Source organism: Trachemys scripta, chromosome 17 (genome assembly GCF_013100865.1).
Source record: "Trachemys scripta elegans isolate TJP31775 chromosome 17, CAS_Tse_1.0, whole genome shotgun sequence".
In the NCBI taxonomy this organism is placed as follows: domain Eukaryota; kingdom Metazoa; phylum Chordata; order Testudines; family Emydidae; genus Trachemys; species Trachemys scripta.
Genome location: NC_048314.1, coordinates 17,799,997 through 17,825,831, shown reverse-complemented (window position 1 = coordinate 17,825,831; position 25,835 = coordinate 17,799,997). Strand labels below are relative to the sequence as shown.

General features: G+C 45.8%; 1 protein-coding gene across 1 annotated transcript in view; it reads left to right on the top strand.

The window, feature by feature from the left end:
* VAV2 (vav guanine nucleotide exchange factor 2) overlaps positions 1-25,835 on the top strand; it is a 258,067-nt gene that overhangs the window by 163,447 nt on the left and 68,785 nt on the right. The window contains exons 5-7 of the mRNA XM_034752021.1: positions 19,821-19,923; positions 24,490-24,504; positions 25,345-25,443. Of these exons, the coding sequence (XP_034607912.1) occupies positions 19,821-19,923; positions 24,490-24,504; positions 25,345-25,443 (217 nt within the window). The remainder of the gene's footprint in view (positions 1-19,820; positions 19,924-24,489; positions 24,505-25,344; positions 25,444-25,835) is intronic.

Sequence of the window (25,835 nt, the reverse complement as noted above, 5' to 3'; positions counted from 1 at the left end):
ATAATGGGACAAACCTAATATTTGGATGAACCAATACATACATGGGGCCAAACAGTCCCGTTGGGTGAAATCTGGTCCCCACTGAAGTTAATGGCAAAGCTGCTGTTGACTGTGGTCAGGCTAGGTTTTCACCCGTTGTTTTCAGGGATACTACTTGTGTGAGTGAAGCGAGCAGGGTTTGGCCCACGTGTTCATTTACGTATTTGAGAGGGTTAGGAGTAGAGCTGGCTGTGCATGTGCCATCAGAAATATTTTCTGACCAAAAATGCAGTTTCCACAAAATAAAAATTTGACATTTTCCCATGACAATGTTGCCAGTACAAAATATTTAGTTTGACCTAAAGCAGAATGAAATGAAAGGCTTTGAATAAGTTCATCAAAATTAAACAAAGTTCAACAAAACTTTACCCTGTGTTTCCCCATCAGCACATTGCCTTACAGGAGCTGTAGTTCCGGCTCACATTCTCTCCTAGGGCCAGGCACCCCAGAGGACTACATGCCCCATAATGCAATGAGGATTTCCCTCTGACCGAGCTGTGTGGCCCATCATGGGAGATGCATGAATCTGGGTGCATCATCGGACATGTTGTCTAGCCATGGGAACCTGGCCCAGAGGCAAGAACAGGGGGTATCTGGCTCCCAAAGAACAACTCCCACGGGACAACACACCACTGTGAAGAATGTGCTTTAGTATTGGACTGACTTGAAACAAAGACTTTCAGGTCAGTTCAATAAACCAAAACAAACATTTTAATTTCTGGAACGTTGAAATATTTCGTTTTGATCAAAAATATTGAAATGCAGCATTTTGATATTTCCAAATAAAAAATGTTCAGAACTTCTGTTCGGTGAAAAGCTTTGAAATTTCAATTTTTCACCTTCTAGCTTAAGTGGTGATGAGCTTTCGAAGCAAGAGGGTCTGAGTTCCAGCCACGTTTTCTCGACAAAACTCCCAAGAAGCCAGGGCATGCAGCACGCCGACAACTGTGAAATCCTCAATGGCCATAGAATTGTTACATTATTATTGAATTACTGTAAGAGCAACAACAACCTTCTGTGGCAAAAGAAAAATCTCTGACTGATATAAATCAATAGAACTGCACTCAGTGTGGTTACATGTATCGTACAAACAAGCTGTTTCTTTCAATGCAAGTCAAATTTGCCACAGGGAAACTTGTGCGTGTAAAGAACGTTCATGCCTGGATGCACACATTGTGCTTTCAGATTTGAGGTTCCGAGTCACGTATTCTGAACACAGAATTGCCTGCTGGGGAAGTGGGGGCAACCCATTCAGAAGATGGAGAGATAATTATTTGCAACAACAGTTCATAAAAATTGGACTGATCATTGAAAGGGAGGTTAAGAAAAAAACAAATCTTTCAATGGAGCTAAAGGTTACTAAGTTCCCTGCCTCCGCCCCCTATGTTTTCTTTTCAGTTAGCCAGATGGCTGACTGGAGAAAGCTGGTGTAGTGGGGCAGATGGCAAGGCTCAGTGAGTTTAAGTAGTGCAAGCGCAGGGCTGTGAGTAGGGGAGGAGAGGGGTCATTTTCCTTTACTGTGCAGTTTCTCTTGGAGTCCTGTGATATCAAATGTTTCAGCCTGCCACAGAGAGGCCTGATCAGAGTTTATGGGGAAAAGGCCACTGAAAATGATAGAGGCTGAGCTCTCATCCAGAATTGATCCAGATGCTGGTGATAACACAATAGCCTATTTCACCGGCACCGGCTGATAAAAATCAAAGCGTTGTTTGTCCTAAAGGACCTCTGGTGAGTCTGCTAGTCTCCCCCTGCCCCCTTTATCACAGCTGACCTGATTTGATCATTCTGAAATCACCTCTGATAGATGGCTGTCCAATCTAGCATTGAATGTATCTACAGATGGCCATATCCCAGCCTCCCTTGATGGCTTGTTTAATTGCCCTCACCTTTCTTACAGCTCTAAAGTTTTACTTAACATTTAACCTAAATTTTCTCTCCTGACTCTTAAACCCATTCTGCTTATTTTGTCGCATTAGATTTATGAAACCAATTGATCCCTGTCCTGTTTACATCATCAAAAGGCTTCTGTAGGGTGTATCTGATCGACTGTATCCAGTATCGTTATCGCACAGTCCTTTTATGCTCATAAGAATCCAGCAGTCCCATTTTGGCTTCATTTGCCTGCACGTTGCATGTTGTTGTTCTGGTTCATTTCATATCATCTGACGGCAGAGCTTGTCAAACTCCGTGATAAACTGGAGTCCGGTTAAAAAAAAAAGTGTTTCTTTGATCCTTTCTGAAATGAGGAATGTCCCATTACTTGGGAGATTCCGTACTTCAGTTTGTTTTGGGTTTTCCCCTAAACAGTTGTAAAGTACATGTGGGAAAACTTAGGACAACGTGTTTTGAGCAAGACCTGTGGGGGCGGGGGAAGAACCGGGTTGTTACAGGAAAACCTTGTAAAGGAAGATACACTGGGTTGTGGTTAAGGCACTGGAATGGGTGTCCAGAAATGTGGGTTCAGTCGACACTTCCTGTGTGACGGGACAAGCTGTTTAACCTCTTAAAGCCTCACTTCCCTGTCTGGAAAAGAGGAAGGATTGTTATTCCCTTTTCCCACCTCTTTCTGTCTTGTTCATTAACTGTCCACTCTTTGGGGGCAGGGACTGACTCTTATATGTACATATGGTGCCTAGCATCATGGGGCTCCTCTCTGAGATAGGGCTTCTAGGTACAGTTGCAATCATAGCTGCATTGTCTAGGGGAATGTGGAGAAGATTAGATTTGGTGAAGCGAGTATATGCCTATCCTGTCCTTTTTAAATACCTCACTTCAGGTGAGTGCAGATTCCACGCACATGCCAGGAAGGTAGTTGCTGGGTGGTCCTGAAGTTATTGCACCGGAGTGCACTGTAGCTTTAAGGGTGAACATGCTTTCAAGGATAGAATTTGAACCCAAGCCAGCAGAGGAGACCTCAGTCTTAACAGAACTCAAATGCTCAGCCATCCTGACACGGAATCGTGTATCCCTTAGAAACACTTGTGTTTGAGAGGGTTGGGTTTATGTTATTGGTACTAGTTATTGGTGTCTCATGCTGCCTATCAAGATCAATAGCCCATTGAGCTAGACAGGGTAGAACAGCCCTTGCCCCAAAGAGCTTACAGTCTCCAAGGGTCCATCTACCCTGGACTTGGAAGGTGGAACTGCCAGCTGGAGGAGACATACCCACGCTAGCTCTCATCAAGCTAGTGTGCTAAAAATAGTAGAGCTGGGCAGTGCAAGCAGTGGGAATAGCTAGCTCACTCTGAGTATGATCCCATCCGAGACCCTAGGCATGTACTTGGGGTGCCTAGACCCCCCACACACACACACTGCTCACGTCACTGTGGCTACACTGCTATTATGAAGACGCTAGCTCAATCAGACGAAATGGGAAGCAGACGGAGTGGGAGGGAAAACGAGCACTGAGAGACAAGATGACTTGCTCATGGTCACCAAGCAGGTCAGCGGCAAAGCCAGGAATAGAATGCAGGTCTCCTGAGCCCCCCGGTCCTGTGCTCGGTGCTGCCTCAGTGAGTGATGAAAGGCGCCAATATTGCTTCCTGTAATGTGACCGTGTTAGATGATTTGCAGCGTGTCTTCTCTGAAGGAGCTGGGTTTTAATTAAACGTTTCAAAGATGCCTGTCACTGGGCTGCTCTTTTCCCCCTTTGGGTTTGACCATGTGTGAACTGAGTATGGTAAGTATGCCTAGGATCTTCAAACGGCCCTCGTGTCCTGATTTCTGTCCTAATGTCAGGTGTATTCCTCCTTTGTTGAATAAATGTGGCACTTGTCTTTGATACATAGTTTAGCAGGCAAAGATGCAAGCTTGTATCGTCCTAAGGAAGCCAAGTTTAACTCCCAGTTCAGGGACGGGGAGTGATAATCCAGCTTACCCACTACTGAGATTGTAAGGTCCTTGGGGCAGTGACTGACTGTGTTCTGTGTTTGTACAGTGCCTAGCACAGTGGGGTTCTGGCCCATAACTAGGACTTCTAGACACTGATAATACAAATAATAATAATACACTATTCAGCACAGGCACTGGGCTGAGGGGTTTGCTAACATGAAATTTAGTTTCCCACTAGTGGAATTATTGATACAATACACCACCACCTCCTTCCCTCCCTTTTCACATCTGTGTGTATTTGATGCATGTCTTTTGTCTCTCTCAAATCTGTCTGAGGAGGAATTGCCTCCAGGATTTTCATTATTAAGTGCTATAGGACATGTTGATACTCGTGGGGTGGTGAGATCAGCAGAGAGCTAACTTTGGTTGCCTGACAAAAGCCTTGTCCACAGCCTAGGCATGTTTGGACCCATAATTCCCCACTCATGCAGCTCTGTTGAGATCTGCCTTTGCCAATAGGCCTTCTTACCCTGAAGAGTCACTTTCAAAGGTTGTTGATTTTTCCTTGCTCCCTGGTAATATCTCCCAAGATAATGGAGTGATCAGCAGTTGGTTAAAAAGTGCATTTAAAAAGAAACCCCAAGGTGAGCTGATAAACTAGCAACCTTCTTCTTACCCATTCATCTGTTTGCATTAGAAAAACCACTCACCCGTCAGTCTGAAATGAACTACCTGGGTTTTCCAAGGCTGCACAGACACAGAAATGGTAAACATATTCTTTCTTCTCCATCATCACCCACTTGTGTGTGTCCTTCTGGTGCCATCCTTCAGAGCGCGTTTTATTGTTGCCGTTTGGGTTGTTTTGAGATTCCCTGTTCGATGGGGCATGGTAAAAGATGCTGAATAGAATAGATTAGAAAATATGGCTGTTGCTACCTCCAGACATTGGGCCTAACTTCAGATGATTTCTGGCTAATTAAAACTCCATGAGATCGAGTCAGAAGACTCCACACACCTTAAACTAAGCATGCCAGCTGTGTTGTTAATCTATAGGGCTCCTTGTCCCTATTTGCTAGAAAGGACCATGAATGAGAGAGTGGTCAGATGAAATCTCTATTAATAGCAAAAGAAAGAAAAAGCAGAGAGTGAGTGTGAAAACGCAGGATCACTGGGGGTGGCTGGAATCAGCCAGATGCCGTGTAGCTTTCTCAGGCACTTCCACAAATCTATTTTGATCTAGTAACTAGAGATGGGCTCGCGCTACGAAATTCTCCTAGGGATTTTGAAGACACCAACGCTCTAGGTGTTGGGTTCTGGGGTTTTGGTTGAGGCCCGTCTTTGCTTTGAAACTCTTCTGTTCTTCATGTTAGTTCTGGACCTTTCATCAGCAGAGGGCGGACATGGTGTAGGGAGGTGCAAACACTGCTGTGGTTTTGAAGTCATCTAGTCTCCGCCAGGGGCGAGGCTAAGACTGCGACTAATTCGTCTTCACACGGGGCCTCAGCCATACTTGAACTCCAGAGGGACCATCTGAAAACCCATAGGATACTGAGCTTTGGATCAGGCCCCGTCCTCGGTACCACTCTTATTTCTTCTATAAACCTATATGGGATAGTCTACACAGCGAGTTAGAGTGCGGCAAGCCGGGGTGTGAATCTACAGCTTGGTAGCTTTCTGCGCACTTAGGGTGACCAGACAGCAAGTATGAAAAATTGGGATGGGGGTGGGGGGTAATAGGCGCCTATATAAGACAAAGCCCCAAATATCGGGACTGTCCCTATAAAATCGGGACATCTGGTCCCCCTAGCACTAACTCGCTGTGTGGATCCAACACACTATGTTCCACAGGGCATTTTGACCTACTGCTCTTTGAAACGGGGGGATAATGAGTGAGTGCATGGCAGGCTAGTGCTCTCTAGATTCACACCCTGGCTTGCCATGTACTAGCTCTCCAGCTAGACAATCCCCAAGACTTCAAAAACCCCAATTCATAGTGCCTGTGTGGCCAGATTCCAAATAAATCAGACAAACCAGCCACCGCTCCACTGGCAGTTACTGTCGTATGTTCACACTGCTTAATTTTTGTCTATTTTTAAAATTCGAGATTATTATGAATATTACAGCAGAGCCTAGAGGCAGCCATTGAGATAAGGGGCCGCATTGGGCTAGTGACTGTGAAAACGGAGTGAGAGAGAGTCTCTGCCCCCAAAGAATTTACAATCTAAACAGACACAGGTGGGAACAGAGCCACAGAGGTGAAGTGACTTGCCCAAAGGCACAGAGAACGCAGGTGCTCTTAGTGCCCCCAGTGAAGCTACTCTGAGCGGACGGGCCTAAGAGCTGACACCTGGATATCAAAGTTCAGATGCACAACCAAGTTCTGTGTTTGGTCCCTCCCTGTAAATGAGCCGGATTGCTGAATTCTGACACCCCTCCGACTGGGGGAAGCGCGAATCTGGATCTGAACTTTGCAACTCAGACCCTCCTATAAATCAATAAAAAGAACTAGCTGCAGTTAAGCTGTGGCCCTTGAAAGACGCAGACCTTGAAAATGCCTCTCCCCTAATTAAAAAGCTTCAAGGGACATTGTCAAAGCTGCTGGAACCTAAAAATCCTATCTTTCAATCGCTGGAAGGAGAGCCACTGTTCCCCAGGACAAGTGCTATGGGTTGGGTGGCAGAACTTACTGATCCTCTGAGCCACATGTGATGATCTTCATAAGTTCGAGAGGCACAGGACACTCGCAGCCTGCCTCACAGGGCGGCGCTTGCTGGGGCTCGGGGCTTCATCTCCGCGGGGCGCACCTGCCGGGGCGCTGGCTGAAGCCCCAAGCTGGGGCATCCGCCCCCACCCCCTACGGGGCTAAAGCCCTGAGAAAACCACCCCTCCCTGCTGGGCAGAAGTCCCTAGCCCTCCCACCCTGCCGCAGGGCAGAAGCCCAAATCTCTCCCCCCAAGTTTGGTAGGCAAAGAATGGGGGTGGGAGGGAGACACACAGATACTGACTTTCAGGTCCTGCCCACACTCCACCCCTTCTTCCAATGCCCTACCCAGCCCCGCCTCTTCCCACCCCTGCTCCACCCCCGCCCCGCCGGTTCCCGCCCCGTTATGTCCCCTCCTCCCAGCGTTCCATGTCCTCAATCCCCCGCTAATCGCGATGGGTGGGAGGCGTGGGGAGGGAGGGGGGGAGCTGATGCGGGGCTGCTGGTGGGTGCTGAGCACCCACCATTTTTTCCCCATGGGTGCTCCAGCCCTGGAGCATCCACAGAGTCGGCTCCTATGGGGGGAGGATTGTCGGGGGGGCATGTGGCTCGTGAGCCGTGGTTTGGCCCCATCCGGTATGGGTGTTCACTGAGACCAATCTGACGTGAGTTTGTTGGTCTAAATCTAATTCCCGTCGGGCACTTGTTTCATGTCAGCCCCTGCTTAGGTGAAGCCAAAGCTTGGAATAGCAGAGTGTTCGGGGGAGGCTGGCACTCTGCTTGGCTTGTTATCCCTAATTATGGTTTTCTGAGTGGTCCCTTTGTTTTGGGTCCATTACAAGGTGCAGAGGAAGGCATGGTCCCTGAGACAGTTTGCAATCAGAGTCTAATCAAAGTGCCCTTGACTTGTGTGAGAATCTCATTGAAGCCAACGGAACAGTAAGTGTGAAAGAGGGTGACAGCCGGACGCATCATTCAGTTCTGACTCCTTACACCAGCGGGCCAGGTGACGGTCAGAGCTCCAAACAGTGCAAAGATCTGAAGGAAGGAAAGGTGCACAAGGAGCAGGGAGCGCATAGGGGGTAGCATGGACGAAGGCATGAAAAGGAGAGCGGAGGACGGATATGAAAAGAGCATTGAGGGAGGTGGATCGGGGGGCCGGGTGCTTTGTGTCTCTTCTCATATCCTCCTCAGCCAAATTATTTTTTGGAGCTTTACAGCTGGGATTTTGCAAGGAGCCTAAGGAAGTTAGGTGCCCGGCTCCCATTGAATGTCAATAGGATTTGGGTGCCAACGTCCTAGCCCAAGTTAATCACGCTCCTCACCGACTCAATCACCCCGGTGCATTCGCTCTTCCTAGGTTTGCGCTGTGCAGGCATTGATAGTGTGCGAATGGCGCTTCTCTGCTGCACCTGTCTCCTCTATCCCTCCTACCCACGATCCAAAGTGCAGCAGTTACCACGCGCCAGGTGGTTTGGCCTTCCACACCCTTGGCAAGTGGGGACCATTGGAGAGTTAGAGCCTGATGCTGGAAGATGCTCAGCGCTTGGAACGCTGTGCTTTTCCCGGGGATCGCTCAAATTAAGGAAAGAAAGGGGGATGATTGTGAAGTGGAAGCGCACACGCTCCAGTGAGCCCTTCAGCTACCCACACCTTGCAGTGGAGGGGCTCACTGGGTTCTCTGCTTTTAGTGCCACGGCAACTTGCTTTGCGTGGCTCCTCTCCCTTGACCCCGCCTTACTTCCCCATCCACCCCCTGCCAATTAACAATGACATATGATGTACCCTGGGCAGAATGGCCGTTTTGGTTTCCTGGTAACAATTTTAATGATGGTTTTACATCTCCCAGCACAAAAAGAGCCTATGGCCAGAATAGCACATTTCAGCTTGTCATTTGGGATATTTTATGGTACGTTTTACACACACACACACACACACACACACACACACACACCCTAAATATGGCTTTGCGCAAGGCATTAAAACGTATCCTACTTTTTCCTATTTCCCGTCCTTTAAACACAGTCGCGTTGCTGTGTCGGGCACAGCTGACTTCTTCCGTACACTGGAAAGCATTACAAGACTTTCAGAGAAAGTGACCCTGGATGGATCCTGACCGTTTGGCAGCTCATTGTTTTGTTTTGTTTTGTTTGGGGGCATGTTCACCCTTGGTGTAACTCCAGTGAGGTTCGTGCGCTCACGCCAGGGACAGATTTGCTGACAGACTTTGCTTTGTCTCAGCAAAGCATATTGTCCCGTGGGAAGGCTTTGGATACACACGTGCAAAGTCAGAGGGTGTTGTGCGAGACTCGTAAGGGGAGCGGTGCTGCTGGAACACAGCGTATGGAAATGCCCTGCAGAACGGAATCTGGGTGAAACCGATAGGATTCTATAGCAATTCCTGTGCAGCCCTATAGTTCAGGGGTCGGCAACCTTTCAGAAGTGGTGAGCCGAGTCTTCATTTATTCACTCTGATTTAAGGTTTCGCGTGCCCGTCAGACACTTTATCGTTTTTAGAAGGTCTCTTTCTATGAGTCCGTAATAGATAACTAAACTAGTGTTGGATGTAAAGTAAATAAGGTTTTTAAAATGTTTAAGAAGCTTCATTTAAAATTAAATTAAAATGCAGAGCCCCCCGGACCGGTGGCCAGGATCCGGGCAGTGCGAGTGCCACTGAAAATCAGCTCGCGTGCCGCCTTCAGCACCCGTGCCATAGGTCACCTATCCCGGCTGTAGCTCTTGCTTAGTCAGGAAAGATCACTCAAGGCGCGCAAAAAAAAAAAAAAAAGTTTTCTTCACAAGCAGGTTTGAGGCAGGAAAGTAGCCGGATACTCCGATATTGACTGACAAATCGACCCCTCTGCGCAAGTATTCCCAATGCTGCAACCCGCCAGGCTAACGAGAAACCTCTTCAAAGCCAGAAACTAGCGCGCACAGCGCAGTCCCCCACGCTGCGCCTGGGTCGCTGTCCTGCAACAAAAATGTAAATTGTCTTTTGATCCCCCCTTGGCCTGTCAGCCTGTATCTTGATGTAAGCAGGGAAGTGGTACCACCTCTGAATCTCCCCTGGCCTTTCCATGATATATGACCACACAGGATAAGTTGGTGCCACCCTCCAGCACGTACAGGCAACCACATACGTTGAAAGGTGCGAATGTTTCTATCAGGGGAGTGCACATCATACAGATGCCATTGGTGTCACTGGTTTGCCCTGGTTTCAACAGAAGCAGGGTTGGACTCTCTGTCAAATGCATACGACGAAGCAATCCCTGCAGTACCATTGCTCATATCCCATGTCTCTGTGAAGCTCTTAGCTGGGAAGGGGTTGACTCTGTGGAATGCATAATTTGGGCCCACTGGACTGGGGTGAATATTCTGGAAAGTCACACTTCTTTCTACTCAGTTTTACTTTTTGGTTTCTGTGTACATTGCTGATCGCTCTTGTGAGGAGTCTTGCAATATTTTGGGGTTTCTTAAAGACCCAGCTCCTGGAGTCAGGTGATTACATGAGAATATCCGCTTTTATTTTAAAATAGTAAGTCTCTAGCTCTCATGGTTGCAGAGGAAAGTGTGGAAAAAGTGACCACTAAAGGCTCAAAAGCAAGGCAAATAAAGATCTGTTTTAAATAATGATTTTAAACCAGTCTCCTGATGGTAGAACAACTAGGGCTGGCAGTAGTGACTGTTCTGCCATAACATCATGACGTGTGGATTGCTAGGACCACAGAAGGAACAAAGAAATAATTCATTTAGAAATAATTCATTGAAATAACTCAATTAAAAATTCATTTTAAACTCCTCTTAAAATGTTTCTATTAATACTAGATTTTATACAACTTTAAAAAAATTATTAAACAACTACAATTCTGGCCCTACATTATCCAGGAATCTCCCTCCAAAGAGTAGTGAGTTTCAGTCTCTGTTTCCTTTGTATACAGCATCTTTCTCCAAACATATATTTGCAATCAGCTGCTTTGACAGATTCTAAACCTGGACACAATATCTGTGACATCCTTCTTTTCGCCTCCCAAGATACCAAGTAGCAATGCCACAGCTTTACGAAAAGTCCAGTAGAATTTAATAGAAAGTTTTAACCTTTCTCTGGGTTTTTTTTAAACACATTTTATAGACCAGAGAACTGTATCTTGTAGAATAGAGAATGATATTGCTGCTATACGCTTTTATAAGGTGACTAAAAAAATCCTTCGGCAAGGAGATCATTCTCTATAGACCAGGGTAAAATTTTCAAAACCACTGATGTGACTGAGGGGCGCTATGTCCTATTTTCAAAAGTGACTTCGGTCCCTTGACACAGAGGCTCTTTAGCAAAGGATCCCTGATTCTTTGCAAACTCCTCTCACCTCAGTCCTGACAAACTCACTACATCAAGCACATGTCTTACAGCATATTTATCTATGAAGAGTAACATGTAAGGTATCTATGGAAAGCGTGTAACTTCTCAAACTTCATGATCATTGTGAGATGTATGTATATTGATGTAATATTTAAGGAATAATGTATTGATATTGAAAGTATGCTTTATGGACTTGGAGTAAACATTAGTTACCAGGAGATAATGTGTCTTGGTGATGGCCCATAGGGGGAACGAACACACACACACACACCTGTTTAACCAGTGATGTAATGTGAGGCTGAATTGTTTAACCTTGCTCAGTCCCAAGACTTTTAATGGAAAACCATCAGTGGCAACAAGGTGTAAAAAGGAACATTACAAGACAGGAGCCGGTGCTGTCTATGAATAGAAACAAAAGACTGTTTCGGTATGAGATGGAGGAGGGAGAAACACTTGGTATCTAGTCACTGAGGAAACCCCTTGTGGAGTGCAAGTGCTTTCATGAATGTTTGGATCTAGGTTCTTGTGAAACCAGCCAGCTCTGCAACTTTGGGGGAAAACCTACTTTATTAAATAGAAAAGGTAACTATCAATAAGTGTAGACCCAAGTTTGTGTTTTGTGTTTTCTTTTATATTGTTCCCATTTGTTCGCACCACACTCTCTTGTTTCTAGCTAAATCACTATTCTTTCTTAAATTAACCTACTTTTGTTTATTAGAAGTGCTCACGAGTGCGGTGCATTTTACAGGAGTGGTGGTTTAAGGTGAAACTGGTAATCTGCAGTACACTGCTCCTTCGGGAGCAGAGGATTTGGATTTTCTGTGAGTAGCCAGTGTTAGGAGCTGGGTATCCCAGGGGAAAGCTTCAAAGGGACTCGGGGACTGGGGTACACCTCCTATTAACCTGCAAGGTGGAAACTGGGCTGGCATAGGAAGAGAGCGTCTGGCTCAGAGGAGAGCGTCTGGAAGGCTGGCAGAATTAGGGAGCTGACACCCACATAGGCAAGATACCATCACACTGGAGGCAGAGGATAACAATGTGACTTTGTCCTGCGTGCCCCCAGAACCGTTACAGGCCCGTAGGAACCTGAATCCCATTTCAATGAGACTTAGGTTCCTATGGTCTTAAATTACTTTTGAAAACAGGAATGAGGATCTTTTGAAAATTTTACCTCAGATCCTCATCTGGCTTAACATTGCTTGTCTCTGACTGAATCAATGGAATGATGCTATTTATGCCATCTGAGCATCTGGCTATTGTTCATTGTCACTGTGATGCCGTGTTATTAAGTTGCCACAGACTAAAATCTTCTTGATCTATTTTTTTAAATAGTGGTCTATTTCCAACCGGGGCACATGACTTGCAAAGATCGATGAAAATCAATATGCGAAAAGCACTGATGTCAACAGTAATATACAAAGCAGAAAGATTCTACAACCTACAGTCTGTCCTGGGAGATTCTGTCCAATCTACACATTTGATAGTTCACCACAAGAATAGCAGTCCCTCTCCACTTCTCAGCAAAGGTTTAAAAGGAATTTTTTTTCGTAAATAAGGTCCTGAGACTTCATTATTGTAATACCAGCGCTGCTTGCTGATTGGAGCTTCTCTAGAATTTTGCATTTACGGATCTGTCTTAAATGACAGACTCGAATTGCTTCCCACCGTCTCTCCTATGATGTGGGTATCGTCATCCCCATTCTACAGACGAGGAAATTGAGGCACAAAGAGGTTAAATAACTTGCCCAAGATCACACAGCAAGTCTGTCGCAGAGCTGGGAATAGAACCTCAGTGTTCTTATTCCTGATCTCTTCTAATTACAGGATCATCCTTCACTTTTACTAAGTGCTGGGCTGCGTTAGGAAGCGTGAGTATTAATGATCAACGGAAAAGCCACAGGTGTCAAAATAAGCAAACAAAATTCCTGTTGAGGTGTTAATGGACCGTTCTGGAGCTTTTAATCATGTTAATCACTGTTATCAGTGAGACTGCTTGTGTGAGTAACAGCTACATGCATTTCTCTCAGCGGCTCCCACACACAATTCTGTCATTGTTAGTGTCTCTTCTGGTTCTTAGTGGGAATTAGCAATGTTCCCTCGTCCCCTAAATTCCGACGCTTCTGCCCCAGTATGGATTCATCTAACTGATGCTTGCGTTTCTCAGTGTTTGTGCCGACTCTAGGGCTGTTGTGTATTAAGGCTGTTGCAGCCTGTCATTCAGAGAATGCTTTGCACTTTGATATTAAGGAGCATAATTGCAGTGCAAGACCCCAGTCTTAGTTTGAGGGAGGGCTTATCTGTCTTGCCAGCGTCCCTTAATGCTGAGAGAGATGGGCTGAATGGAGGAGGCCGGAAGGGGGAGTTCTGAGCCTCTGTGCATTGAGGTTCTTGAGCCACTGGGCCTGTGGGGACAATCTAGTCCTAATGACGTTGCTGCTAGTCAGTGGCTGTAAAAGCCAGCAGGGTGCTTATGGTCCAGGGTGGGAACCTTCGCAAGAAGCCGATTCAGAGGATTAAAGAAGAAAGGAGGGGAAACTCTGGGAGAAATACACTGGAATGAATGTGGGTATGGAAGAGTCAAACCCTCAGTGAAAATAAATCACAGAATCAACTTTTACTCTATGTGATATTTACACTCCATTGTCTGTAACACGTCATGTGAATCACTGTTCATGCTGTATTCAGCGTCCCACGCTTAGTGGCTGGTCCACCAAGGATGGGAGCCTGCTACTGCTTCCACCTAGAGGAATGACTCCTTTAGTGTCAAATGGTAGAGACTCATGTCTTTAGTGCCTGAAGACCTGGCTTCAGTTCCAGGTGGTGGACAATACACATGTAAAATGACTTAAAAAAACCAGGTTTCCGAGTGGTCGCCGTGTCAATCTGTATCGGCAAAAAGAACGAGGAGGACTTGTGGCACCTTAGAGACGAACACATTTATTTGGGCATAAGCTAAAAAAACCAGCAACCCTGAAGTCCCACCCCCTCCTGATTTCATTTGTTGTAAACTGCCACATGGGATTTCTCAATATGAAACCTTGGCCTGACTTTCAAAGGCACTGAGCACCAGCATCTCCCTGTGACTTCGGCGCGTGGTGTGGGTACTCGGTACCGTGGACATTAACCCACCTGTGACTTTCAGCCAACTTTTAACTCAGGAAGGCCACCCCACTCATTCATGTGGTTGTGGTTTACTCCTTGGCCTTAATCAAAGGGAGAGCTTAATCCTCGAGCTGGGAGTTAAATGCTGGTTGCAGGGGAGGTTTGTATAGTAGGTTGTCCAATGTTAGCTGCAGTGAAGAGCTTTCTTCCTCATTATGTCTGCTTCCCACAGCCTGCGCCCTTGGTGGTGACACCCTGGTTGTTGCTTGCCTTGTTCTATTTCTCTACCTAACAGGCTCCTACAGGGGCTGTCAAGAAAAGCTCTTAAGGGATAAATGGCGGCCCCATACCATCTATCTAGAGCAAGTTAACAACGCTGTCTCTTCTGTTTATCCTTGGGGGCTTTGGCAGCAGGCTGGCAGAGCTCTGTCACCAGCATTGAGACTTCCCAGCATTTAAAGTTCTATGTGTTACTGAGCTGGGCCTCTCGAGGCTGGGAGACTATCAGTCAGTCTGTCTATGTTTTGGGCCCATGTGACCAGGAGACATTTGATCTACAGTGTTGGTTTTGTTCCAGTCGTTCCTTGTGGTCAGGATGCATGTTAGAGTGAGGACTGCAGGGAAGCCAGCGGCAGGGCGGGAGCTGGAAACAGAACGATGCGCTGGCACCGAACACTGAGACTTCTAGTCGTGGTGGTGCAGTAGATGTGGGTGCTGGGCTGGCAATGTTCGGGGGCTTCACACGGGGCGCTTTTATCTTTGTCACCCAGTCCATCGTCCTGCTGGCTGATAGAAGGAATAGCAGGTGCGATATTAACTCAACCATAAGCTTCCTAATGACTTTCCAGCCACCAGAATGATGTATGGGGATGCAGCTAGAAATCTGATGGGTGCCGGCTGGAATGGAAGATAAATCGGGAATCTGGAGGTAGTCGCTCTGGCTGAGGAGAAGAGCTCAGAATACAAATATTGGGACAGATAATAACTGCAGCGACGACGCTTGGAAAAAGGGAAGATGGATCGCTGGCTATTAGTGGGTAGTACAGCAGCTACAACGTATCGCTTGGTAGGAACAGTGTTGATGCAGCACACTGGTGCATTTATTTAAAAACATACTTTTATTGACTACATCTCTATTTAGAAATGGAAATAATGGCACGTAAAAGAGAAATAAAACCCACTTTTGCAAATATTTTCAGTCTTGTTGTCTGGCCAGCCCTGATCCTGAGTTGGATTTTGTGTCTATCGTATTCTCTCCTTCTGTGTTGCAAGGCATTGGGACTCTCGCTGAGCCTACAGTATTTGGCTCCTCTCTACGTGCTCCCTTCTGTTTCTGGCAGAAGGAGATGTTCTTCACACAGCTAAGAATGTTTGTTTGCCCTCTTCAAAGCTGTTCTGAAAGCAGGCCTCTCCGTCAACTATGATTCTGCAGAATATCACATTATTCTCTGTGCCTCTTAGCCACCTCTGCATTGATGTGTTAGCATCTTTGGCTGGGTCAGTCAGCAGTTTGCTTTGAGTTTCATCCTGGAGAGTTGTTTATATTTTTTCTAGGGAGAGTTAAAATAATTCAAATCCAGGCTTCTAAAAATACATTGCCTAGCACAGAGACAAGTCGGAAATCGCTCAGGGGGTGGACTCAGCCATTGTTCAACCCAGATTCTTCTCTTTGGAAGATATTGAAGGTCAAAGACCATTTTACCCACAAATCTGGTATTTTACACTAAGCTTAGTGCAGGTAACTATTACTGCAGCCTAAAAGAAGCAGGGTGGATTTGCTTAGATTGCAAGCCCCTCAGTCCAGGGATGATGATGGTGATTATTTATTTTATTATTTGTATTACTATGTTTGTACAGTGCCTAGCACAGTGCATCACTGATCAGTGACTGGTACATGCTACCTCAGTATAAATAATACATCAGAATAACTGAGATCAGCATTTAGCCTCTTTTAGATTTACTGAGCCACTGAATGAAACAAACCCTGTAAATCCAAAGCCCATGTTTCTTTGATCTTTTGTGTGTGTGTGTGTGTGTGTGTGTGTGTGTGTGTGTGTGTGTGTGTGTGTGTGTGTAAAGTAAAAGAAATATGTTTAAAATCAAGCTGAGGCCAGGTTCATGTTTCTAGTTCAATATCACCAATCCCAAGTGTTCAAAAATCATGAGATTGGTGTAAAAATCATGAGACTCTTACAAAATGTTGGTTTCTTCTTATTTGCCTTCTGCTTTTTCCCCCATAAGTCTTTAGGGTGCACTTGAGTTGTGTTTTCAAGTTTTTCTCTCAACCATCAAGGTAGAAACTCACTCTGTAATAATGAAAGCTGAGATTTGCATGTATTCACATGACTCCAGGAGCTGGGGCTTTAAGAAACGCATCAAAAATCACAAGACTCACGGTAAAATCATGGGAGTGGGCAATGACTATTTGAATGTGGCTGTCATCTCTGTGTCTTCCTCTTGCATCCTGATTTCCCCAGTTGGATCTACCCCGTTGGACCTGTGGACGTGTGCAGAGTCCCATGAAAGTCAGCGGGGCCCCATGCACGTGCAGGAGCACATCCATATGGATCTGACTCCAGATCTGGGATCTGTGTCAGCACAGAATCTAGCAGCACAGTGGGGCCCAATCAGAGTCTCTGTGCACTGCCATAATAATTATATTTATTAATAAAAAATAACAATAAAGATCTGTTGCTTAAATATAGTCTCTTTGTGTACTGCTCTCTCCTCCGCCTGAACCTTCCTTGTTCCTCTGGCTGTGTAGGGATCTTCTCTAGCATTTCAATGACTTGTGCAAGCAAAGGTTGCCAGAGCATAGCTTTGAACACAGGATGCGTGATTCTATCACACGCAGCGTTTAAAGAAAGTGTTGGCACAGAGCGGCAATATTTCCCCTTGTGCTACAAGAAACAAAGCTTTATGTTTCAGTTGCAAGATCGCCACAAGCGTTTCTGAGTTAAAAGAAAGAAAGAGGACACAGTTCCGATGCCCTTTTGGAAGTTTACAGCCCAGGCAACTGTTAGCATAAACTTAACCTGACAGTTCAAGGTCTCAGAGCCACAGCACTGTTTTTAACCCTGTAGAATTTATTAAGCCCATTAACACTTATAATTAGGCTTGGAAGGAGTAGATTTTTATCGGTAAACATCGATTTTCCCCGTTCACTCAGAAACTGATGACAAAATATTTTCTTTGCTGATGATCAAAATGTACAGATAAGTAAAGTGCTGCTTGAGAACTTGTTAGTTTGATTTAAGGACATAGACGCTGTATGGTTTGATATGTGATGTTGACAATTTGGGTTATATAAAGCTTTAACTTTTTCAATTTCAGTGTCTACTATCATTAAACAATAACCATCTGGACCCCCTCCCGCGCCACCCCCAATAAATGCCCACAACTGTGAAAATTTAAATTGATTAAAAAATGCTTAAAAAATAAACATTGATGTTACCTGTCAAAATTATTTAAAAAAAATAAAACCTTAATTGTGCCAAGCCTACTTATAATTATGCGTCGGGATACGGACGGCTTTGGGAATGTGGGTAACAGAGTGTAAGTGTGGTATCAGACATATAGGAGATGGTCAGAGTAATAAATATTTAGCAACAGATATTTAGCAACTGAAAAATAAGACTGTAAAAATCTACACAGAATTATTTTTCTGCTGCTCACAGTCGCTCATTCTCTCGCTGCGGGGTATGTGCATGTGTCAATGAGTAAAGTCTAGATTCTAAGCTCTTCAGCGCCAGGTCTGTGTTTTAATGTGGGTTTGTACATCAGCTATTACAGGCAGGTCCCAGCCCTATCTGTGGCCTTTGAGTGCTGTTACAGTGCCAATACTACCAATAAAGAGCGTATGAGCTACAGCTCCAGGCCCCCCTGTGGGCCAGATTCATCCCTGGTGTACATGAGGGCAAATCTGTTGGCGCCAATGGAGCTGGCCCAGGTCTGAATTTGGCACCGGGGATAAAATGCGAGATCCATCAGCTGGTGTAAGTTGGCTTAGATCCATCTGAGGCAATGGAGCTACGCTGATCGATAGTAGCTCAGGGTCTGAGCCGGCGTTTACTAAGTGGAATAGGAATAAATGGCCAATTGCTTCATGTGCTGTCAGTTCATCAGCACCGGGGGGCAGCTGAAAGAATAACCAAGTGTCAAGAACATTGATCCTGTTTCTTTCATCCGCTTCATAGCGAAAAAGCAACTGGGTGCACATCTGTGTTTTCAGGTGCCTCGTCAGCCTTGCATTTCCCCCAAGCCAGTCGGAAGGCAACAGTTTCTGGAGGAATGAGCACAGGGCTGGGAGTGCGGAGGACTTGCGGTCTAATGCTGCCTCTGCCACCGATTTCCTGTGTGACCTTGGGCATGTCCCCTCACCTCTCAGTCGGTTTCCCCATATGTAAAATGGAGTAATAATGCTCTTCGGGGCAGGGACTCTAACTCGGTGTTTCTATAGTACCCTGCATCTTGGCCCCGATCTTGGCTGTAGCCTGTCTACACTGCACACTAAGCCCAGGTCTGTGGGACCCAGCCTTGTAGACCTGATGTTCCCAAGCCTATGCTTGAGCGTCCACACTGCATTGTAAACCTGGGTTTACCATTGCTGGACCCAGATCTCTCAGTCATGCTAACACACCCATACTGTACTATGCCAGCCTTCTGGTTCGGGTCTGCGGCTTGAGCTGCATCCACACTCTAAAGTGAAAGGGCTTGGAACCAAGTCACGGTGGGACTTGGGCTCTGACCTACCTGCCTAGCAGGGTCCTGAGTGCTTGCTGACCTGAGTCAGACTGATCTGTGTGTGGACAGAAGAGGGCCTTGGGCTCCACCCTGAGTCAGAGCCCGGGCTTAGTGTGCAGTGTCCACATCTCCTGGGAGGTCAGACTGGATGATCACAATGGTCCCTTCTGCTCTTGGAATCGATGAATCTGTGAGCCTCCCAGGGGTGTTGGCAGGACTGATTAACTGATGTCTGCCCAGTGCTTAGAACAGGCAAAGTGCTGTAAATAGCTGCAGCGTTTGGGGCCACGATGTTTGAAATAGGCTGGTTGGTTAGAAGTAATACAGCTGTGGAGTTTGACCTTAGACCCTGGTGTCAATGTAGGTGTCATTTGGGTTGCAGTAGTGCCCAAAGGCCCCAGCTAAAAGCGCAAACACTTAGCGAGATGGTCCCTGTCCGGCAAAGCTCCCAGTCTAATAAAGAAGACAGACAAAAGCAGGGGAAGGAAATAAAAGTGCACAGAGAAGTCAAGTGAGCTGCCCAAGGCAGAGCCAAGAGTAGAACCCAGAGCTCCTGACTCCCACTCCAGTTTCCTATCCACTAGACCATGCTACCTCGTGATGATGGCTTATATTCCTAGGTTTTTAGCATCTGAGTGGGAGGTGTGGAGATGAAATCATACTGCGGTAGCTGATACCAAAAAAGTACCTCCTTAATGCAAAATGGAAAAGAGAAATGAGGAGGGATAGCTCAGTGATTTGAGCATTGGCCTGTTAAACCCAGGGTTGTGAGTTCAATCCTTGAGGGGGCCACTTAGGGATCTGGGGCAAAAATCAGTACTTGGTTCTGCTAGTGAAGGCAGGGGGCTGGACTCGATGACCTTTCAAGGTCCCTTCCAGTTCTAGGAGATAGGATATCGCCATTAATTTATTTTATTTACATTACAGTTTTTTGGGTTTTCTCCCTCTTCCCCCTCCCCCATTCTTTACTGGAAGCTGTAGCTCGCTTGCATAATCTACCTATAGCGAATGTATCCTCTGTATTCCTAAATCCTCTTGTTTTCTTTTCAGTGAACATGATCTGGGGGAGGATATTTACGACTGCGTCCCTTGTGAAGATGAAGGCGATGATATCTACGAAGATATCATCAAAGTGGAAGTTCAACAACCTATGGTAACAATTGATGCATTTTAAATACCATATCTTGAAGGGGGCTTAAAAACAAACACGCAGTGCACCCGCCGATGAAAGATAATGATCTCAAACTTATTTTGAATCATTCCTTGGAAATGAGCTGGGGGGCGGAGAAAGGGAGACAGTGAGAAGAGTGATTAAGCTGATCCTGTAGGGTTTCTCAAAGGCTTTCCATGGTGCTGTCAGCTAAAGGATGGGCAGAAAGAAGTGCTAAGAAATCCCTGTTGTAAAGGAAGTGCAAAAATAGTAACTCACTGCTGAGTCAAAGCAGTGTGTGTCACTTCATCCCTTTCTAAGGCGAGAGATGTGACTCATACCTGCGCACTTAGCCTGTTGTGTGTCTTACACTGCAAGTATTCTTAGATCTAGGAGAGAGTTGGCAGATATTTGCAATGAAGATGTAGTTTTTCTCTTGGGTATTTCTACTGTACCATTTAAGATCTACCTGCTCTGGTATATCCTAAGGCTGAGATTTACAAAGCTGCCTAGGAGGGTTGGATGCCTGACTCCCTGAATTAATTTTAATGGGTATTTGAGCATCCAAATCCATTAGTCAGCTTTGAAAGTCGCAGCCAAAAGCTACACGAGGTTGGGAATTGTAACAGGGCTCTAGGCTTTAAGGGCCTATGGACACCAATGGAAGGGCTCATGTTGATTTCAGTGGGCCTTGGATCAGTCCCTATTGCTTCTGTGGTACCAAGCTTTGTCAGGAATCTTTCAGGAATGAAATTCTCCCCTGTGCAGAGGGGTCAGGACAACACCAACCAACCACATAAGTCCTATTTTGAGGACTTAAGTGCTGCCTACGTTACTCTGCATGGCGGAGAATTTCTCCCTTAGAGCATTTACTCTGTGAACAAAGCGGTGTGTCCTCTAGGAACAGAGGGGTATATTACACTGAATGCACATGGAAAATGTTCTCCTGGAGCATGCTACCAAATAATTAGTATCATGAAAAAGGAAAAAAGCCAAGGAGGCTCTTTTCCCAGCTAAACGTTTAGATGCACTACATTTGTTGTTTCTGCTGGTGCAAAATTTCAAGAGAACTCATCACCGGAGCATGAATAGCCATCTTCTCGAGATTCAGTTGAAATTCTTCCACCCCCCGGGATCCGTGTAGATTCTAATTACTGTCTTCTGGCTGCACACTACAGCTGCCAAGATTCATAACTCTGGGAGAAAGCGGGATAAATGGACAAGTTCACTGGTCAATTAAATTCCCTGAGTGAGACCTGTAATCGTAAATCACAGATTGCTGCAGCTGGCAATCGGCGGTGTGGGTTGGCAAGAACTTCGCTTTACAGAGTCCGAGTGAGCCCAGGGTGCAAACTCTGTCGTTGAGCTGCCAGGAAAGCGTGCTCTGATCTCTCCTCAGTTCTACCCCTGGTGAAACTCATTGACGTCGACGGAGAGTCTGCTAGTTTAATTGGGATCAGAATCAGAGTCTCTGAAGGCCCAGCCTTGCGAGGTTGCACCCATAAGTCAGTGTCAATTGAGGGGGCTCAGCAATGCCCAGGGTCAGGTCGTGAGGCTGTTTCTGTGCTAAGCCCCGTGATAAAGGAATTCCCACTGGTGCTAGTTCTGGGTTAGCTGCACTGATCTTAGCACTGGTGGAAACACCGGTAGCTACTGGCATTTTTATCACTAAGGCTACGTTCACACTACAAGTTAGGGCTGTGATTCCCAGCTCCCCTAGACATGCTCTCATCTGAGCTAGGGCACTAAAAGTAATAATGTAACTGCAGTAACAGAGGCAGCAACGGCACAGTACAAGCTGCCGCGAGTACATACCTCCGGGGTTCAGGCGGGTTGTACTCAGGGCAGCTAGCCCGCGCTGCCACGGCCACACGGCTATTTTTAGTGCACTAGCTCAGATGAGAGCTAGCGTGAGTGTGTCTACACAAGCTGGGAATCAGACCGGTGTAGATGCAACCTAAGACATCCACCCACAGAAGCTTTATTTACACTAGGACTTCTGCTGCCGTTAGTGGGATTTTTGGGGTAGAATTCCCTAGTGCAAGTAAGGTTAAAATGAAGGAAAACCTCCCCACTTGTGATTCCCCCAGATTTCTGGAAGCAATCTGTGCCTGACGTGCTTCTCGTAGAATCCTGGAATTCGTTCACTCTGGTTGTGATAGCCCATTTTGCATATTTCATATTTACAGCCTCAGATTTTGTTATGCGGTCCTGAATATTGTTGTTAATGGCTGATTAATAAAAGCTTTAGCCTCGGATTTAAAAATCCAATAAACCATTTCCCTTCCCTCAGTATCTTCGAAGTCACTGCTGAATGCTTTCAAGTTAATGCATGTTGGTAAAATGTGAAGATGTCAATAAAAACGCAAGTTAAAAGACGCCAACCAAATGTATACATCCATGCATGCTGTTGTTCCCAAGCAGGATTCTGCTCCCATCAGAGGTTTAAATGGGTGTAACAAGTGTGAGATTTATTTTTATAGCTTTCCAAGGAAGGTGGTTATTGGAAGGCTTAGAATCAGACTGATGTTTTAAAGGTGCGGCCCCCTGCTGGCTCTCACAGCTCCATGCTGTTTTTCTCATGCCTGACGCTTTGATGCACCTCTCTGTTAGCCCAAGATCTCAACTTGTGTCCTATCACCATCGTTTTGAGAACAGGGTGATGATGCAAGATGCAGGTTTTGTGTATCTAGCCTCGGTTCAGCAGAAGGTGCAGCCTCACTTAGGCTGATTCCCGGGGCAAGATGGAGTTTGCAGCTATCGTAGCCTGTGCCGCTGCGGCCCGTGCTATCCATGGCTGCTACAATATTTTTAGTGCGCTGGTGCAAACTGGGAGTGTCACCCCTAGCTCATAGTGTAGACGTAACCTAAAGACATTCAGCCCGTTGAACTAATGGGGACTTGGGAAGTGCTATTAGCTGAGTAGGTGCAAACTCTGGCTTGTCCCCAGCCACATTGAGGCCGGAATTTTCGGCCGGGTTCGGCACTCCCAGCTGGAGCTGGGTTTTCTGAAGCGCTCAGCACGTTGGGTGTGGGGCTTTTTTGAACATCTGGTCTCAGTTGTGGACGCTGAGCAGCCTCCACCATGTAGGGCGGCAACCAACGGGATTTTGCAGCAAGGGGAAACAATATCCCAGCCACCTAAAAATGACTTTTCAAGCAACAGCCGCCTTCCCGGAGGCCCCCTTCAAAAAAAAAAAAAAAAAAAAAGACTCGATTGTTCTCAAGGACAATTCGAACAGTAAGCTCCTTAAGACACTCGCAAAGTGCCCTGTAGTGAGAGACTTAGCGGGTGTGTCTACACTGCCCCTGAGAGCAAAAGCCCTGCTCCGCAGACTTGTGTTAGCAGGGCTCCCACTAGCTTGCTCAAAATAGCTGTGTAGATGTTGCCTTGGCTTTGTGGCTTGGGCTGTCAAGCCCAACCCTCCAGCCCCTGCCCTGCCAGACTCAAGAGCCCAAGTCACGTCGTCTACACCAGTGCTCCTCAAAGTCGGGCCGCCGCTTGTTCAGGGAAAGCCCCTGGCAGTCCGGGCCAGTTTGTTTACCTGTCACGGCCACAGGTTCAGCCGATCGTGGCTCCCACTGGCTGCGATTCGCTGCTCCAGGCCAATGGGGGCTGCTGGAAGCGGCATGGGCCAAGAAATGTGCTGGCCATCCTTCCCGCAGCTCCCATTGGCCTGGAGCGGCGAACCGCAGCCAGTGGGAGCTGCGATCAGCCAACAAGCGGCAGACCGGCTTTGAGAAGCACTGGTCTACACAGCCATTTTTAGAGTGCTAGCACAAGCCCCACTAACACAAGTGTGTGGACTTGGGCTGGGAAGTTTGCTCCCAGGTGCGGTGATACCCAAGGAGGTCAGTCAGTTTGGTTTATCCAAAAGAAGATCACAACGTGATTTGATAATGGTGGAGGAAAATACTGGTTACTCAAAGGGCTCTTTCATTCAGTGGAGAAAGTCATGTTAAGAACCAGTGGCTGGAAGTTAAAACCAGATGAATTCTGGGAAAGTGTTTAGAAACAAGGCCTTTGTAACAGTGCGGGTGAGTAATCATGGGAGCGAACTACCAAAGGGAGTGATGGATTCTCCATCTTTTGAAGTCTTCGCATCAAGACTGGGTGCATTTCTGGAAGAGGTGCTGTAGCCGGACATAAGTCATTGTGCTCAATATGGAGGTAACTGGATGGTATTCTCGGGTCTAGTCTGTGTTATGTGGGAGGTCAGACTAAATGATCTAACGGTTCCTTCTGGCCTTATGATCTATGAATTCATAATTTTGCCCTTTTTAATATTTTTAAACTTCATGCAGACACTGAAGATCAGTGACTGACTCTGGTGAAGCTACCCTGATACACGCATGCTGAAGATCTGGTCCTCAATGTTTTCTTAGCTCCTGACTTCCCTTCCTTCTCTTTAGCAAAAGCATAAAGTTCTTTATTTTTATGATAGTGGCCTGTAATTTTGTCTAAATGTTGAGGAAAAATTGGTGGACATTTAAAAAAAAAAAAAAGGCATTTTGTAATACCAAATGTATAATGTTAATTGGTTTTGCTTATATTTCTGCATGCTTCAGATTAGATATATGCAGGTAAGTAGGAGACAGTGACCAAAAGAGTTTGGTTTCTGTCTGGCCAATATGCTGTCTTGCACTCTTTCATATGGGTTGTACAAAGAGTGGTAATTCTCCCCTATTGCAGACTCATTACTGCTTAACCCCAAACATTCAAAAATCATGACTCTCTGCCCCATCCACAAATTATTAGATTGTGCTAAAGATCATGAGATTAAAAAAAATACATGTGGGGTTATTTTGTATTTGTCTTCTGTTTTTTGAGCATTTTGGGGGGGGGTCATAGTTTCTAGCTTTTCTATGCATCCATGAAGGCTAGAATCTTAGCTTTCCTTTCTTCTAGAAAAGTAAGATTCTCAGATAATCACATGACTCCAGGAGCTGGGGCTTTAAGAAAAGCACCAAATGAGAGAGTCGGGATAAAATCACGGGGGTTGACAACACTGGTAACCCATACAAGTGTACCACGTAAGTCCCATTTAGGTACTTGTGAGCTTCACACAAGCAAACGAAGTTTTTAAAAAAAAAAAGAGAGAGAGAGAGAGGGAGGCATTTTTTCTTTTGACTGACATCTTTTGGTTATAGTCCTCTATGTAAATTGTATAGTACATGCAAAGGGTGAAATTAAACCCAATGGGAGTTTTGCCATTAACTTCAGCGGAGCCAGGATTTCACCCAACATTTTGCAGACAGAAATGGATCCCTTTCACATAAATGATTGAAAATTTGGTTTCTGGCTTCCTGAGCTTGTGTTGGTTGGGAATTTGCTGTCACTGAATGACACATTAAAGAACCACTGTAAGCAAGCAGGTTGAAACACTCTAAGGACACTCAAGAATGCATTGTTTATTTCTCTAGAAAATGGGAATGACAGAAGATGACAAAAGAAATTGCTGTTTGCTAGAAATTCAGGAAACCGAGGCCAAATATTACAAAACACTTGAAGACATAGAAAAGGTGAGAGCCGGCCTTCTTTTCTATCACTACGTTTCATGTCAACAGCTTCAGGTTGCATTTGATCTTGCATTACTCTTGCTGGGTTAGTTCTTGCTTCTGGAGCTCCATAATACTGGGTGTTTGTGATAGAAGGCAGGACAGAAGCATTCAAACGTAAGCCCATGCTGGGTACCATAACATGCATAAAAAAGGAGCCTATTTTATCTGATCACTGCATATTTAAAGTATACTTAAAAAACATCTTGTTATTTCAGAAGGGTATTCACCCCACCCCCCATTCCAACCTCAGCCGTAAGATGCACTCATTTCTTTACATGGCCAAGCACAATCTCCAGATAAGACTGACTTTTATAGATTTCTTATCACTCTTTGATCGCCATTGAATAATTTGA